General features: G+C 32.1%; 1 protein-coding gene across 2 annotated transcripts in view; it reads right to left on the bottom strand.

Moving 5' to 3' along the window:
• Nucleotides 1-17723, bottom strand: part of EPHA5 (EPH receptor A5) — a 567705-nt gene that overhangs the window by 90898 nt on the left and 459084 nt on the right. For both annotated transcript variants that reach the window (XM_074229341.1, XM_074229342.1), the window contains 2 exons: nucleotides 16866-16990; nucleotides 6753-6912 (listed from right to left, as the gene is read on the bottom strand). In XM_074229341.1, the coding sequence (XP_074085442.1) occupies nucleotides 6753-6912; nucleotides 16866-16990 (285 nt within the window). The remainder of the gene's footprint in view (nucleotides 1-6752; nucleotides 6913-16865; nucleotides 16991-17723) is intronic.

Here is a 17723-nt window from a genome sequence, read left to right as displayed (position 1 = left end):
TAGAGGAGAATGTAAGAAGAGTTTAGCAAGTGCCTCTTTATTCTGCCATCATGCTCCTCCTTAGATTTTTACTTTAAAAAATACCTTAAATTAAACATCCAGGGATGCAAAATTCCATCTATCTAGTCATTCATTAAATATTTAAATGCCTGTCCCTTTTAAAGAACTATATTGGGCACTTAGGGATTCACAAGGAACAATGTGAATAATTCCCTTAAAATGATTACAATATTGATTTAAGATTGAAGAAGGAAGTTTTCTGTAACAAAAAAGCATTCTGATAATGTGAAGCTACTTTCTTAAATGAGGTAATTTTATTTCGACAAAGAAATGATAATGACTACTATAATAAAACACATTAGATTAAAATGATTCTTACATTAATAGTTGAATCTTTATACTTTTATAGCATTACTATCTCAACTCGTCACATGCTTCCATAGAATTTCCTAACACATAATTTATATTAAAATCCTTTAAATCAGAAAAAATAATATTCTTTTAAACAGATTTATTTTCCTCTAAGGATATAATCTGATTTGAGGGAATTTAAATATATGATAATCCTAAAATATATTTTTAGACAACTATAAAATTATGATAATATTAATCAACCACTGAAAAAAGAACAGAAACAAATATATGTACTATCCAGAAGTCACTCTTTTCTGTACCCTAAAAGAAACTCAAAATATTATTGGGAAATAAGACAAAATAGGAGAAAAATTAAACAAGTTCACATCAAATACAATACAAACAAAAAACAATGAATGAGAATTGCAAGGAAGCATATTAACATTTGCCAAATTTTATTCTAATAAAACAGAACAAGTGATTAAATTTTAACTTGTTTAATTATATTATTCTTTAAAAGATGGAAAAAAAAACAGAAAAAAAGGAACTCCTATTCTGGATTTAATCCTGATCAATAAGGAAAATTTTGACACTGAAGTAACAGATGAAAGACATATCAAAAGGAAAATGCTCACTACATTTTATAGTTTACGAAGAGAATAAGAGGGCAAAGTTGAGTAGGTATATCTTGAATTTGTCAGAACTGATTTCAAAGAATGTGGAAAAAAAAAGAAATAGTATTCAATTTCAAAATTTTCTAGCAAAAAATATTGGGCTCAGAATCATAGGATCAGATTTAGAGCTAGAAGAAATCTTTGAGATTCTCTATTGCTATCTCTTCATTTCACAGATAAGGCAAGGAGCCCAGGGAGAGCAAATGTATACCATAAGCTCACAATGGTAGTGGTCATACCAGCATTCAAATTCACATCATCTGACTTCAAATTGTACTCAACTTCCACTTCTCAAAAATGTTATTCCCAAATCATAAACACGACCAATCCCAGTGAAAGAGAACAGAGGAAGCAGGCTAAAGAGTCAGATGAGAAAATACAACAAACTGAGATCAAATAAATTATTAAAGAGACAAGGAAGTAAGGATAAAGAAATGAGGATAAATGAAAAAACCTTATCTTGTCACGGAATATTGCCTATGAATGTGCTAGTAATAAAGGAATAGGGTGTTTTGTGTGGAGAATAGCAAGGAGGGCAATACTATGAATCACAGAGTATTCTATTCAAGTGAGGCCTTAAGAACTATAGTTTTGAGTGTTTAATTACCCATATTTTATTACAAACCTGGGATAACTTGTCTGGAGATGATCTACTTGCAAGTGGTAAGGGTGCTAACAGAAGCTATACATATTTTTCACCAATCCAGGTAAAGAGCTCAAGTTGAATCTTTCTAGTTATAAAATAATCATGTTTTAAAATTTAATGACTGATCCTTACACTAAAAATAATCACAAAATATAAGAATATTTTGTTATTAATTCAAATCCTCCATAAAGCAAAGAATTTCTTTACAAGATGAAAATTTACTCCTTAACTTTTTACTTCTGTAAGGTGGGATTTTCAAATATTGAGGTGTCATAGAGCAAGGACCACTGGGCCTAAAATCTCACAGTTGAAGTTTCTTGATGGCTGTTTTTAGGTCCAACTTTCCCCATGTGAGTGCAGCAGGAGATTTATTTTTCAATTGAATTATGACCCTAAACTTCTAATAATTTGCTTTTGATTCCCTGTTTACTGGTAGAGAGTAAATGACAGTCCCACAAAAACATTAAGCACATAACTTCCTTCATTTCAGAATTCTATATGGTTCTCCTCTTTCCATAGAAAAAACAAGCCTAGTAATCCATACTTATAACATAAAAATTGTATGGTAAAAAGAGAGTACATATTAACTTATACTTTCACTTAAACTTTATAGATATTTTAGAGACTCATAATTCAACTTATGTTTGTATTTTAATTTTACCTCTTTTCTTTCCCTTTATTTGATCATTAATGATGATCTTACATTTTTTCCATGTATCACTCTAATTAACTATGAAGATTCAAAAAATGAAATTCTTTCCCAACTCTGCCACCCAAATACTTTGGGGACTACTGAAGACAAAATTTCTAATAATTTCCAGAGCTACTTAGAGATCTGTTTCATTTGTTTTGTTTTTGTATTTTGTTGGTTTTGTTGCTTCATTTTAGTCATGTCAAATTTTTCATTACCCCATTTGCATTTTCCTGGTAAAGATAATGGAATAATTTGTCATTTTCTTCTCCAGCTCATTTTATAGATAAGGAAATTGAGGTAAACAGCATTAAGTGACTTTTCCTATGTCACAAAGAGATTTAAATTCATGAAGATGACACTTCCTGATTCCAAGCCAAGTGCTCTGTGCACTGCCCCACCCAGTTAGCTTTAGCATTTATTCTACATGCAGTCAAAGTGACTGCAAATAGCTTTGTACAAAGAGCCTGAGAAAATAGCATAATTTTAAGATTTCCTTTAATTTCAGTGATACTAATGATATCTTAAAATCTGACAATAGGGTTTTCTGTTTGATGTAGAATCAAAAAAAGAATAATTACTAATATTATCAAAGTTTCAAAATATGTATTTACAAGAGAGAGTGACAGAGAGAGACAGAGAGAGAGAGAGAAAGAGAGAGAGAGAGAGAGAGAGAGAGACAGAGAGACAGAGAGACAGAGAGACAGAGAGACAGAGAGTCTATAGTATCCAGGGCCCTGAGAGAATTATCATGGGTGAAACAAGGATGGCCATTATCACCACTACTATGCAGTATTGTATTAGAAATGTTATCCTCAGCAATAAGAGAAGAAAAAGAAATTGAAGGAATTAGAATTGGGAAGGAAGAGATAAAACTCTCACTCCTTGCAGATGACATGATGAGAGAATCCCAAAAAATCATCTAACAAAACTACTAGAAATAATTAGCAACTTTAGCAAACTGGCAGGATCTAAAAGAAACCTTCATAAATCCTCAACATTTCTATATATAACTAGCAAGATACAGCAGAAAGAGTTAGAAAGAGAAATCCCATTCAAAGTAACCTCAGACAATATAAAATACTTGGGAGTCTATTTTCCAAGGCAGACTCAGAAACTTTTTGAAAACAATTACAAAACACTTCTCACACAAATAAAATCAGATTTAAATTACTGGGCAAATATCAATTGCTCATGGATAGGTCGAGCTAATATAATAACAAAGACAATTCTACCCAAACTAAACTACTTGTTTAATGACCCTACCAATCAAAATTCTAAAACATCACTTTAATGAGTTAGAAAAAAATGTAAGTAAATTCATATGGAGAAATAAAAAGTCAGGAATTTCTAGGGATTCAATGAAAAAAGTGCAAAAGAAGGTTGCTTAGCTTTACCAGATCTAAAATTATACTATAAAGATCAGTCATCAAAACTGTCTGGTATTTGCTAAGAAATAGAGTGGTGGACCAGTGGAATAGACTAGGTGCAATAGCAGGAAATGATTATTATAATCTACTGTTTGATAAATCCGAAGAGTCCAGCTACAAGGATAACAATGCTCTCTTTGATAAAAATTGTTGGGAAAATTGGAAGTTAGTATGGGAGAAACTTGGATTAGACTAACACCTTACACCCTACACCAAGATAAGATAAAAATGGATACAGGATTTAGACATAAAAAACAATATTAGAGGCAAACTAAAAGATCAAAGAGTAGTATACCTGTCAGATCTATGGAAAGGGAAGCCGTTTACTCCCAAGGAAGAGATGGAAAACATCATTAAAAACAAACTGAATAATTTTGATTACATTAAATTAAAAAGCTTTGGCATAGACAAAACCACTGTAACCAAGAGCAAAAGAAATGTAGTAAATTGGAAACAATTTTTATTAGTATTTCTGACAAAGGATTCATTTCTACAATATACAGAGAAATGAGTCAAATTTTCAAAAACACAAGCCATTTCCCAATTGACAAATGGTCAAAGGATATGCAAAGACAATTTGCAGATGAGGAAATCAAAGTGACTCATAGACATATGAAAAATTGCTCTAAATCACTACTTATTAGAGAAATGTCAATTAAAGGTACCACCTCATACCTCTCAGACTGGCCAATATGACTGGAAAGGACAATAATCAATGTTGAAAGGGATGTGGGAAATCTGGGACATTAATGCATTGTTGGATGGAGCTGTGAACTCATCCAATCTTTCTGGAGAGCAATTTGGAATTAAGCCCAAAGGGCAACAAAAATGCACACACCCCTTGATCCAGCAATACCACTACTGGTCCATACCCTGAAGAGATTATGAAAAAGGGTAAAAACATCACTTGTACAAAAATATTCATAGCAGCCCTGTTTGTGGTGGCAAAGAATAGGAAATTAAGTGAATGGCCTTCAATTGGGGAATGGCTTAACAAACTGTGGTATATGTATGTCATGGAACACTATTGTTCTATTAGAAGCCAGGAGGGATGGGAATTCAGGGAAGCCTGGAAGGATTTGTACACCCTAATAGCAACATGGGAGTGATGATCAACCTTGATGGACTTGCTCATTCCATCAGTGCAACAATCAGGGGCAATTGGACTATCTGCAATCTCTGATACTTTATTTTCCTTCCTTAAGGATATGATTTCTCTCATCACACTCAACTTGGATCAATTTATACCATGGAAACAATGTAAAGACTAACAGACTGCCTTCTGTCGGGGGGTGATGGGTGGGGGGGAGGGAAGCAAGAATAGGGGAAAAAATTGTTAAACTCAAAAATAAATAAAATCTTTCTTTTAAAAAAAAAGAACTAGGGGCACAGTGGATAGAGCACTGGCCCTAGAGTCAGGATTACCTGAGTTCAAATTCGGCTTCAGACACTTAATAATTCCCTAGCTGTGTGTCCTTGGGCATGCCACTTAACCTCATTGCCTTGCAGAAACTTAAAAAAAAAGAACTATCATAAGTTTTGTTTTATTGTAGATCACAGTCCTTTCTAAACCTTAAATAGGTGAGCTGCAACAGATTTAATTTTAAGCAAAATCACCTATTGAAATAATGTTGTAATATAATAAAATTGTAATTCTTTCCTCTATAACTCTTATGCTTTCTTACTCCCAAACCAAAATAGTCATTATGCAACAGGAATACATCCTCAGTGAACATTCTGGGGGGGTACACACATGAGAAACCCTTGCGAGAGTGTTAATATGAAGAACTAAGTTAGACATATTTCGCACTGATTTTCAAAGTACCTATAGCATTAAATATTAATAATATTTTAATACAATAGCCTTTCTAATCATTCCAAACTATAATTACTTAGATATGTATTTTTAAAGCCAAATAGAAAAATGTATAGAAAAATAAAATGAAATAATTATTTTTATCATGAAACAACTTTTTAAATTTGTTTTAAATAGAGGATATAAGTATTTCACTTTTCTGCTCCTGTTTTCTCATATCTAAATTAAGAGAGATGGAATAAAGGAGCTTTTAAGTCCCTTCCAGATTTCATATTCTTGATTCCAATATGCTTTAAAAACATTCAATTAATACACACATATACATACATACATACTTATATATCTATATATAATACTGTCAGTACACACATATAAGTATACAAAATGAAATTACATTTGTATGTAATTTTAATGAAATTCCACTATAGTTGCATTCAAGTAAGTATAGTCAAGAAAATAAACATTAAAGACTGTTTCAGCTATAAAGTTCCGTAACTGATTTTTCTAATCTCTTGTTCTTGAACTATTTGTTTTTAGAAACAACATAAATGTTTTTGATAAAAATTTAAAGCAAAACTATTTTTAATGCTGTTGAATAAAAGAAATATTACAGCAAAATATTCAAAAGATCCTACTCTGGACTCTGTTGAGGAAAGACTTACAGTGTTGGAGACTTATTTTCAATCAGAGTGGTTGCTGAGAGTGTAGTGTTCCCTCCTAACCTGACACACAATATGTAAGCCTCTAAATTGAATTCTTTCTAAAGACTTCTAGAGTAGGGTTGGACTAGGTGAAGAATATAATAAAAGAACAAGTAACACAAAAAAATAGCAACAATTGAATAAAAGTGTGACAGGAATAAAAAGTTCTTTAAAACTACAGTCTACATTTCCAAAGTTTAAGGATTTCCTGATGTTTTACCTCCCATTAGACTAAATGAGATGAGGAAATAGGAACAGATGTGTTAACCCTCCAACTTAAGAGTAATGGCTGACTAATGTTTCTTAACTAAAGGGATCATGCCTCAGAGATAGTGAATGGGAATAAGACTGACAGAGTTCCCTGCAAGTATATTGATCCACTGACTCTTTTCTGGTAACCACTACAGAGACATGAGCTGACAGTAATTAAAATGACTTACACACTGGGATGGTTTCAAACTCAAATCTTCGACTGAAGACACCATAGCCTGCTGCTGTGCGCGCTCTGATTTGGAAGACGTATACTGATGCTGGTTTCAAGCCATCTGCAGTAATAGCTGTCTCTTTAGATTTGATAATAGTGTAGCTGGTCTCTTGATCCTTGGCCCACACATATACACCAACAAACAAAGATAAAGATGAGGATTAGAGAAAACAGGATATATCTGGTCTGTAATTAGTAAAGGACAATTAAGGAATGGCTATTTGGATTCTCATTTAAGTTGGGTGTAATTTTTAAGAACAATCAATAAACTTAAATACATTATTTATGCAGGACTTAAAAGTATTCTCTTTCAATTAACACAGAGTTTTCATCTAGATGCTCAGGATGCAGTAGCAAAACTTGTATACAAACTATATATGGAACAGTAGAAAGGATATGAGAATTTATTAGGTATCGATTGTTGGCTCTTTACAATTATTCTATTATTTGATTCTCAAACAATTCTGGGAGATAAATGTTAATATCCTCCCCATTTTACAGATTAGGAAAGAAGCAAACAGTTCAATGGCTTGAACAATATCATTTAGCCAGGAAAGGTCTGAAGTTGAACTGAGCGCAGATCTTCCTGACTTCGGGTCCATTGCTATTTCCTTTACCAACTAAATGCATCAAAAGGCAAAACCATTTGGAGTAGAGAAAATTTAATTTGAGCAAAGTTTTTGGGGAAAATAAAGATGAAGGATTCTAGGCGGTTGAGAAAAGTAACAGTATTCCAGGTATTTGTACCAGCCTGTGCAAAAGGACAGGCACAGGAATAAACAGTAGTGGTAAAGAGAGTGGAGGAAAGTATATTATACACCTGACATATATTGCCAAGATTTTGGACCTCTTCTGTAGTCATTTTGAAATAGTGATTTTTTTTTCAAAAGATTTGAACTACCAAAAAACCCCTTGAAATCCCACATTTTCTGAGTCATTTTGTTTTTATGTTTTTTCAATCATTCTTCCAGTGAAAGATTAAAATTGCAATAAATCTGGGGTTAGACATAGGTGGAATCTAGCAGAAATATCATTTCATTCTATTGGGTAAGGTTTTACTTCATTTCACTGATTTTCAAGGAATGACAAATACCTTTCAAGTCACCAACTGTTTTATATCCTCTCTACTGTTTCCATTTTGTAGGGAAAGCAGAGCGGAAAGGAATATGCATTGGAAAATGAATGGTAAATGAATGCTATCATAATGATTATTGCTCTTTCTTTTTACTGTATTTAAAATCCTGCCAAAGTCATGCATGTTGACTGTGAGCTAATCAGTCGAAACCTGAGTTTACTAAAAGTTCATTAAGTACCTACTAAGATCATGGCATTGTGTTACATTCACAACATATAAAAGTGAGTATCACGTACCAATTGGAGTCTAAACATATTTTGTATAAATAGACAGTATAATACAAGCTCTATTAAGTCAAGAATTGCTTATGATTAAAGATTGGCACCATTCTTAGTACTGTCCTCTACATATTCTGTTTTTATGACTCTTGTGACCGTGAATGGGGCTCACTTAGCAAAGATATTGGCGTGGGTGGATTGCCAATTCCTAATCCAGTGAATTAAAGCAAACAGAGGTTTAAGTGACTTGTCCAAGATCACTAGTGAATATCTGAGGTTGGATTATACCCAGGTCATCCTGACTCAAGACTCAAAAGCCATACCCATTGGACCACACAGTTATCTCATCCTGTTCATGTAGAACTGCATATATTGCATTTGTATACATGGTCATCAATCTATGTTATTAATTTTTTTCTCAGAATAGTCCATGTTCCTCATACTAGATTTCAAATGTTTTATTTACTGAATACACTATTCAAATAGCAGGTGTTTCTGATTAATGTATGTAAAAACCAATTAGTAGTTAATGTTTCATGTTAGGCTAAGAAATGGTTAAGTTTGATTACTTTTTTCCAGAAGTTGGCTGCTCTAAGAACCTGACTACCTACTGTAAATCTTATTTTTCAAAAATATTTCAGGGAAATAATCTTTAAAAACAGAAATGTGTTATTGATTTTTAAAAAGAGCTAATGGGAAGAACATGTGAATATCCTTTTACTAAATGGGAGTACATTGTAAAACAAGAATTTCAGAATCCATCTGCAGACTCCAATTTCTCATGGAAATTCAGTTATTGTAAAACACACTGAGTTTATACTGAAATATGTATAGTTCCTGACCTCTTGAAGTTTAATGATTATCATCACAAATTCAAAGATTTATTTTTTTCAAAATTTAAATAGGTAATACAAATAATATGGGTTTTTCCATTTTTATATGTGAAGTGATACAGTGGCATCTTTTTTTAAATGAACAGGGGGATGGGGGTTGGGGGGATAGTTAGGGTTTTTGAACTCAGTCTGAGAAGACAGAAAATATTTTATTAAAATCTCTGGTTCTGATTCTATTGATGTTTGGCAACTGATTTTAGGTGGTTTATTCAATTTTCTAGTTCTCAAGGAAGATGAAAGAACTTGCTTATTTGAACTTTTGGGGAACTTGTTTTCACAATACTCAGTGCCAAACAAAATGAAAAAGTCTTAGTTTCGTAGGTTCAATCCAATTTTGATTTTCTTTGCATTTCACTTTGTGCTGGCAGGTAGAAGGCCAGATTTGTCCCAGAAAATATTATTAATGTTGATTGTACTTAGAATGCTCAAGTGGAAAACATCAATGGTAATTGTGAAGACACAAGGCTTATTGGACTAATCCACTACTTTCTCATTTACTTGCTGCCAGAAGAAAATGGTTTCAAGGTACTTGTGTCATTTCTTGTCATTTGCCACAGGTGAAGAATATGCCTACTGCAAGTATTTGCTCTTCTGGTACATGACTTAAATGTGATTTTGACATAAAATACTGATAAGCTATAACGTAAGTTATAACATAGGAGTGAATCACTTCTTTAAAAAGAATTCAGGTTACATGTGAGAAATCTTATATAATTGAATATACTTTTTCTTTTTTATAATAAGAAGGTAGAAATCAAATAGAAAACCATCAAGAAACTAGAAATTTGTTCTCTAGAGCTATGCATCATATCAAGATAATTACATAGATCTCCAATTTATCAATTTATGTAATTTTGTGCTTCTTAGTGTTATCACACCTAGGTTTCCAAATTCTGAAAAGATTAAACCCTTATATGTCCTTATGAGCTAGCTGAGCACTGTTACATCACATGCTGCATAAAATAAAGATGTGCTTGTAAAAACACATATATGCCTGTAGTGTATCCAAAATGACTTCCTATTTGCTTTCTGGTTCCCTTGACTAACAATTCATGCATAAATTCTCAAAAGTTATATTTTCTTTATTCTAAACTTGAAATAGTCACACCCTCAATATTTCTGCATGCTCTGCCTTGAATTCTGGTTAAGATGGTAGGTCTGCTATACCTTCGCTCAATCAAACCTCAGTTGAGGAAATGAGTGACACTAGCCAGCTGCACACATGCTGGGAAGGGAGGTCTTTGGGATGAGGAGTCAGCTGGTAAGCAAATAGCCCCAAAGACAGCTTCTCTCTCTATGCCTGCCTTGAATTAACAGATGGCAATGGGCTCACCACTGTTTAGGAACAGGGCAAACCCCATTGACCTCTATTAGTACAGAGCAATAATAGGCAGAAATGCCAGCTGGTAAATTCATAAGCCTTGGTCTAGAAATATCTTTTGTTAGGATAGCAAGTATCCAATGAAAGAGAATCATTTCCCTGAAAGTTCAAATTGAGCCCTGAAAGCTAACTAATAACCAAACCCTAAGTAGAAAGAATGATGGTAGAATTGTACTCATAATTTCATTGATATAGCAAACTTGCATAAGAGATTAAATAGAAATAATAGCAGATTTCATTTTTAAAATGGTATCCTGAAATTAGGCATCTTTTATTAATTTTTTTAAAAATTATTTCTTCTTTCATTAGAAATCTTTATAAGAATTCATTGATTATGTTGAAAGTATACTATATCCAGGAGCAGAGTAGCACCATTTATATCTCACTTCTGACAGTTTCTAAATGTGTGAGTTTGTGCAAGTGATTTCACCTCTTCAGTTCTCACTTTCTTCAACTATAAAATGGGGATGTTGAAATTTTTCCAACTTTTTTACTTATAATATTTTAACAATTAAAATTCAAATAATTGAATCTGAAAAAAGTATAATTTGGCAAATGTTTTCCTCCTCATTAGTGTATAAATACATTGGTTATTTCATATAACTTTTATATAATATATATTTTATATATATATAATTTATGTAATTTACAAATAAAAGTGGTATAGGATTCCAAAAAAAATTTCTATATTTTCTTTGACTGGATCTCAGGTTGCTGCTACTTGGATAATAAAGAAATTTATCAACATCCTAGAGGCTCTTGTATGGAATATCATATATAGCTATCTAAATCCACACTCCATTTCCCTACCTTTTCTATGCTATCTATGCTAAAGTTTACATCTTATAGTACTCCACCTTGGTACCCTTGCTCATGATATTCCTCAATGTCTTCCCCAAACACCCCCACCTATTGAACACCAAACTATAGGGTAAAACTTGGTTTATTTGCTGCACTTTGGTGAAAGCAGGAAAATTGATTTTCTGTTGATCAAAACTTACCTTTGTTTGAAAAAAAGATTTATCTTCTCTCTCTCTCTCTCTCTCTCTCTCTCTCTCTCTCTCTCTCTCTCTCTCTCTCTCTCTCTCTCTCTCTCTCTCTCTCTGTCTCTCTTTCTCTCTCTCTCTCTCTCTCTCTCTCCCTCCCTCCCCCCATTATGCTATTTGATATTTTGTTGACTTATCATAATGTGATTAAAAACAATAGAGTACAGCTTAAAACATGTTATTTCTAATTTGATATGTCCATAAGTAAGCAAGCAAGTGATAAATAATGTTTTTGTTTGTTTATTTGTTTGTTTGTTTTTAGGTTTTTGCAAGGCAAATGGGGTTAAGTGGCTTGTCCAAGGCTACACAGCTAGGTAATTATTAAGTGTCTGAGACCGGATTTGAACTCAGGTCCTCCTGACTCCAGGGCCAGTGCTCTATCCACTGTGCCCCTAGCCTCCCCCATAAACAAGTTTTCAAACAAGCTAACCTATGGTGCTATAAAATGCACTAAACAAAACCCCATCTCAGTAATCAAAGCCAGAGGTATTACAGGACTTTAAAATGATTATAAACTACAATGATATCTTAATAGATATAGATCTATATTTAAATAACACATATGTAATAAATCTTAAAGATACTTTTTCCCCTTTAAATCAGTAAACAAATTCCTTCTTACTTTTGCAAACATTTCACAATACTCCTATATGTGCTGTTTAGTTACTTATTCTCCTATTAAATTCCCACTTTTTCCTACCTCTTTACCTTTAATTGTGCTATTTTTCATACCTCAAAAGTCCTCACCTATCTTTACTTTTTAAAACATTTTCTGTTCAAGATTCAGCTGAAATGCTATATACTCCATTGAAGCTTTTCCTAGCTTTCCCATATAACACTCTTCATTTAGTGTTTTATAATTATTTGTACCTGAATTTTATTTTTTTCATCCATTAGCCTCTATGAAGAGAAGAATATTACCTTTACCTCAAAAAAAATCTCCAGTATGTAGACCTCTGCATAAAGAAGTGGCTAAATTGAATTGCACTGTACTGAGGGACTCTTTAAAAACTTTATCTGTTCCATGCTATGAAATATAGAATGCTATAGTTCAGCAACTCTAGCAAACACATAATTTGTTCTCTCCACTATATAGTTTTGATGGGTCCAAAGGAGATATAACCATAAAAACTGATTTCCAATAATTCTAGAGGAGAGGTCTCTAATGCTTCTGCAGTTGTCAAGTCACTTTTAGAGGAACATACTTCGAGGTCATCAACATGGCAAAGACACATCATTCCACTCTCAGTGTAAAATTGGCAAATGAGTTCAATCATCAAAAAAAAATCAGCCTCAATAAGACTAACTTCTAAACATTATATATTTAGTAAAGAGCATTATTTGGCTGTCTTTTCCAGTGTTATATTTTGGGTTATGCTTAATTGTGTATACTATCTTTGTACCATACCATTTATTTTTTGGATGATGAGATGTGATTATGAGAGCTTAAATATAATTCATCTTCACATGCTGATTATTGATTTGTGTGTATGTGTGTGTGTGTGTGTGTGTGTGTGTGTGTGTGTGTATCAACAGTAACATCATCAGTTATCATCTGTGGTCAAACTAGGACAATGCGAAATTCTTCATAAGAGTGAAATATTAATTAGTGGTCAGGACTGATTATGTGAGCTTCTTAAAATTCTAATTGAATATACATTCAGAACCTTTCCAAATATCATTTATTATCATCATCAGACTTTTGTCCCTGAACAACTATTGTAGTTGACCACTGATAATATGAATTGTAGAATACCCTGTTTAACTCAATGCTCAAGTGCTTAGATTTTCTTTTCCATTTAGAACAAAAAGCAGATTTCTAGGTTTCAAGTGAATTGTTGGAAAGTTTGATTAGTAACAAATGACACTGATTCTCCTTTTTATTTCTGGCTTCTTAAAGAACACCCTGCATAATTTGTTAAGTATTTTATTGTATGAATTCACAGGCTACAGAATCCTAGTACTGTGAACCAGTTCCTTCCTATCAGACTCTGGAGAGGGAGGAAGGTTTTTGAAGGAGTTGGATTTTATATACACAAAATTTATCAATGTCCCCTGGGTGCCCATTTGATGTTGAGAGATACATTATGATTTTAAAAAGCTGTCACTGAATCTTTTGAGAAAAAATATGGAAAATAGTTTAATTGGTTAGGAATATATCAGCATCAATTAATCAAAATATACCAAGCATATTACTATATGCCAGGTACTGTGGTAAGTCAATATATAAGTCAACTTCCATGCTGTTTTAAATGGTTCAACCTTTTGAAGTATCTTACTATTGAGCTTCTGAATATAATTCAACTCTGAGACTTGAATTTAATAATCAGGATCAAGTGGTGAACAATTGATACATGGAGTGAAGGGCTTACATTAAGCATTTTTAAGGCTCTTTTCAGCCCCAAATCTATGATTCACTGATCCTAAATGATCTCCTAAGACCATTCCTGGTGTTTTTTCAGATGAATTAAAAATAGCATACTACTGAAGATGATTTGCCTTACAGTTTTATATTTCACAAATTGAAATATGAAAGAAGAAAATTGTTTAACTCTTCTCAGAGTTAACCCACTTGGAGGGTGTAGGATATGTATATATACATATATATATGTATATACACACATATATATGTAAAGCAGATTTTTCACAATATAAAGTGATGCAATTTCCTATTTAGAGACTTATTTTCAACTACTATAAATGTCAAACTTGTTTAAATCAATAGATGTCAATGAATGCCTTCATCAGGATACCTCTGAGATAGGCAGAATAAAGCTTTAATGTTCTCATCAGCTATTTAAACTGAATAAGAAATTAAAATCTCTGAACAAGGATTTTTGGTACTAAGAAAAAGTTTACTTTCAGTAGACCTTTAAGATCATCCAATATCTCTGTTGTAAGTGTCAGGATAGCAACATATCTAAAATGAACATATGCTCGATTTCCTAAGACTATCAGGAAGTTTTCTGTTATAGTCCCTATTGCTGCCCTACCCCAGATAGAAGGTTAATAGTTCTGTAAAAGAATTCCAGGAATTGAACTGACAGCAAACTTTTCAACAAGCCTCAAAGCAGCTATTTTAAGGACTATGTCTGTTTGTGTTCCAGGTTTTCAGTCACTTAGCACCTGTACTTGATAGTTGAGTTATGTCCCTTATAATCATCTAGCTTTAACAAGACTCTGACTTTGTCACCAGGATGGGAACTATATCAGATATCAAGAAATAAGTGAGAGAGCAGCAGCTCTTTGATACCATTAATATCTATGGGTATATAGTCACTCTAGATAAAATTCCTAGAAAGAAATAGAGATGTAGATATAGAGATCTATATATCTCAATATCTATATCTATATATGGCATATAAATGCATTGACTATAAAAAATAACAAAACCCTTAAGAACTCAAAGGAAATCAAAACTAGCATTGTTAAATTTCCAAGATGCTTCACAGAGCTTCAGGAGAACTGGTTCATCATATAATTTTCACTTGCTGAATATCAGTATTTTAATGCTATTTAATATATTGATGAAAACTAATTTGACGAATTTAATTTTAAGTTGAGGGGATTTATCTAGATTTATCTAGAATCCATGTAACATATGCACTGGAAATTAGGTAATGAGATCGAGAAATAAGTATTTTTAGTTAGCTGAATAATCTCACATACAATCAACTTGTTTCCTGAATTGAAAAATGTAGGTATACATGCAACGTGATGAAAATTCAATATATAAAATTATGCTATGTAATTTAGGTAGTAAATATAGTTCACAGATAATGTGCACCAGGACTGGAAAGGGACTCACAGGAAACTAGTCAAATCATTTATTTTCCAGATTGGGAAATTGAGCTCAGAGAGGCTAAATCAAGTGTCCAACATCACTTAATGGCATATATGGAATTTATCTTAGAACATCTCAAATTTTTAATTTTATCAATTAATATTAATTGAACTCAAACTGTCACCTTTCTAAATCAACATTTCACTTTAAATAAATTTTATTTTGAACTTTCTACTTACCATGTCAATCACATTATTGACAAATAGTATATTTTTGTAATTTTACTAGATAAAAGTGATAGGAAGAAAATACTGTGGAAAAGTTCTCAAGCATGTAATGAGATTGTTCTCATTAGTTTGTGAAACCCACAACTACATTTCATTAACAAAAATTGCTTTCCATAGTCACTGCAGATCCAGAATCTTATTCCTGATATACCTGGGTCCCTTACATTAGCTAAACTTGTCTTTATACCATCTCCTGAATAAGGATGGCAAAAATACTTTTTTTTTTAGGTTTTTTCAAGGCACATGGGGTTGTGGCTTGCCCAAGGCCACACATCTAGGTAATCATTAAGTGTCTGAGACCGGATTTGAACCCAGGTACTACTGAATCCAGGGCCGTGCTTTTATCCACTGTGCCACCTAGCCGCCTCGCAAGAATACTTTCAATATTCCTTCTAATATGTATCCTGAACATCATTAAACATACAATGCCAATTCTAAAAAATAAAAATCTAGATTGAAAAACAATTTCTTTGTTTATTCTTGATATTTTGAACTTTTTGCTGTATATTTTCGTTCATTTACTTTTTTATCACATGATTTTATATATGTGTAACTTCTTGAACTATTATTATTTCTTTGTTAAAGCAGTTTATTCATCAATGTTACAGTTATAGTCCCCTTACTTTAAGATTTCCTAGGAACTCATTTTTATAAATGGATAACAATAAATGGAAATACTTTTAAAGCATATGTTTGGAAGAAATGACACAGCAAGATCAAGTATCTTGTGGCTCAGAAGATTTTTTTTGTTATTCTTTTACCTTATTGTCAACTATAAACAGCAACTTTCATTTACACATAATGCCATTAATAAACTGACTTCCTTAGACTCCAGAATTCCATTAAGGAACTCAGATTTTGGGGAGGAGAGTGGTAGATTGTTGTTTTACAACATTTGGAGACATGTTGTATAAGAGAGGGAATAAGACTTTAAAAAAGCCACAGCAATGTTCAATGAAAGATACAGGATGTTTTTCAACTTAATACAAGGAAGACTTCTTAACAGAACTGTCAATCAATGTATGGGATATGATAGTGAGTATCTTATTACTTGAGGTAATTAATCAGAAGTTGAATGACTATTTATCAAGGATATTGTAAAATAAATTTTGGAATTGATTTGTCATGTTACCTAGATGATCTTGACTTTCCAAATTTAAGACTTTTTTATAATATATCTTAAAAATCTTTTAAACCATGTAATGCAGAATCAATGAATATTGATTTAAACCTAAAATTACAAAACATGTTTTAGAAAGACTGGAAAAATGATCTATAAAAAGACATACAAAAAGACATATAATATTATATTCAATAAACCACACCTTTTCAAAATATTTGATTTCATATTCTAGGATAATTCCGTTGGGACGATCTGGCTCTTGCCAAGACAAAGAGATGCTATTTTTTGCAATCTTTCCTTTTTTCACATTAGTGACTGGAGAAGGTGCTGCAAAATAGAACACATAAATAGAAATGATGATTAGTATATCACAGCCTTTCCAATTCAACATTCTAGGCTAAGGATAGCAATGATTTCATGATTTTCTTTCATTTTTGTAATGTCATATATAATTCTAATTCAGTATCTTTCAATTCATTCCTTTTATATATTATTCTTTTAACCTCCTCTAATCAAAAAAAATTATGAAAACAATGAAATGAAATTCAAAGAGAAATTAAATTTAGAGATTTTGTAAAAATAAAATTTCAATAAGATCACAAATTGATCTCAATTGATCACAAACAATAAGCACTATCTAGCATGATGGAAATATAAACAGTACTAGTATAGACTTTGGTGGTAATCATGCCCAACCACCAATTTTATGTAATAGTAAAAAAAAGTCCCAGGGATTTGAATGACTGCCCAAATGTCACAGAAGAAGTAAATGGAAGATAATATACCATAAGATAATTGATGACCTCTGTAGACTCATATCTGAATATTTTTTGGCAGTTCTCAAATATTTTTAAAATTTATCATGGTGAATATTTCTTTATTTAGTACTAAAATCAAATAAAACTTGAAAGAAAAAATGTTCCTATCTATTCCATTGATATTGTGCTAATAAAACATAACATTTTCACCATATGCTAGTGCTTGTATATAATTGACTTTATAACTACAATATAAATTATACTTTTTCATATGTGCACAATATTCATTTTTCAATATTTGC

Source organism: Macrotis lagotis, chromosome 3 (genome assembly GCF_037893015.1).
Source record: "Macrotis lagotis isolate mMagLag1 chromosome 3, bilby.v1.9.chrom.fasta, whole genome shotgun sequence".
NCBI lineage: Eukaryota > Metazoa > Chordata > Mammalia > Peramelemorphia > Peramelidae > Macrotis > Macrotis lagotis.
The sequence above is the reverse complement of the archived record's forward strand: the minus strand, read 5'-3'. Positions and strand labels throughout refer to the sequence as shown.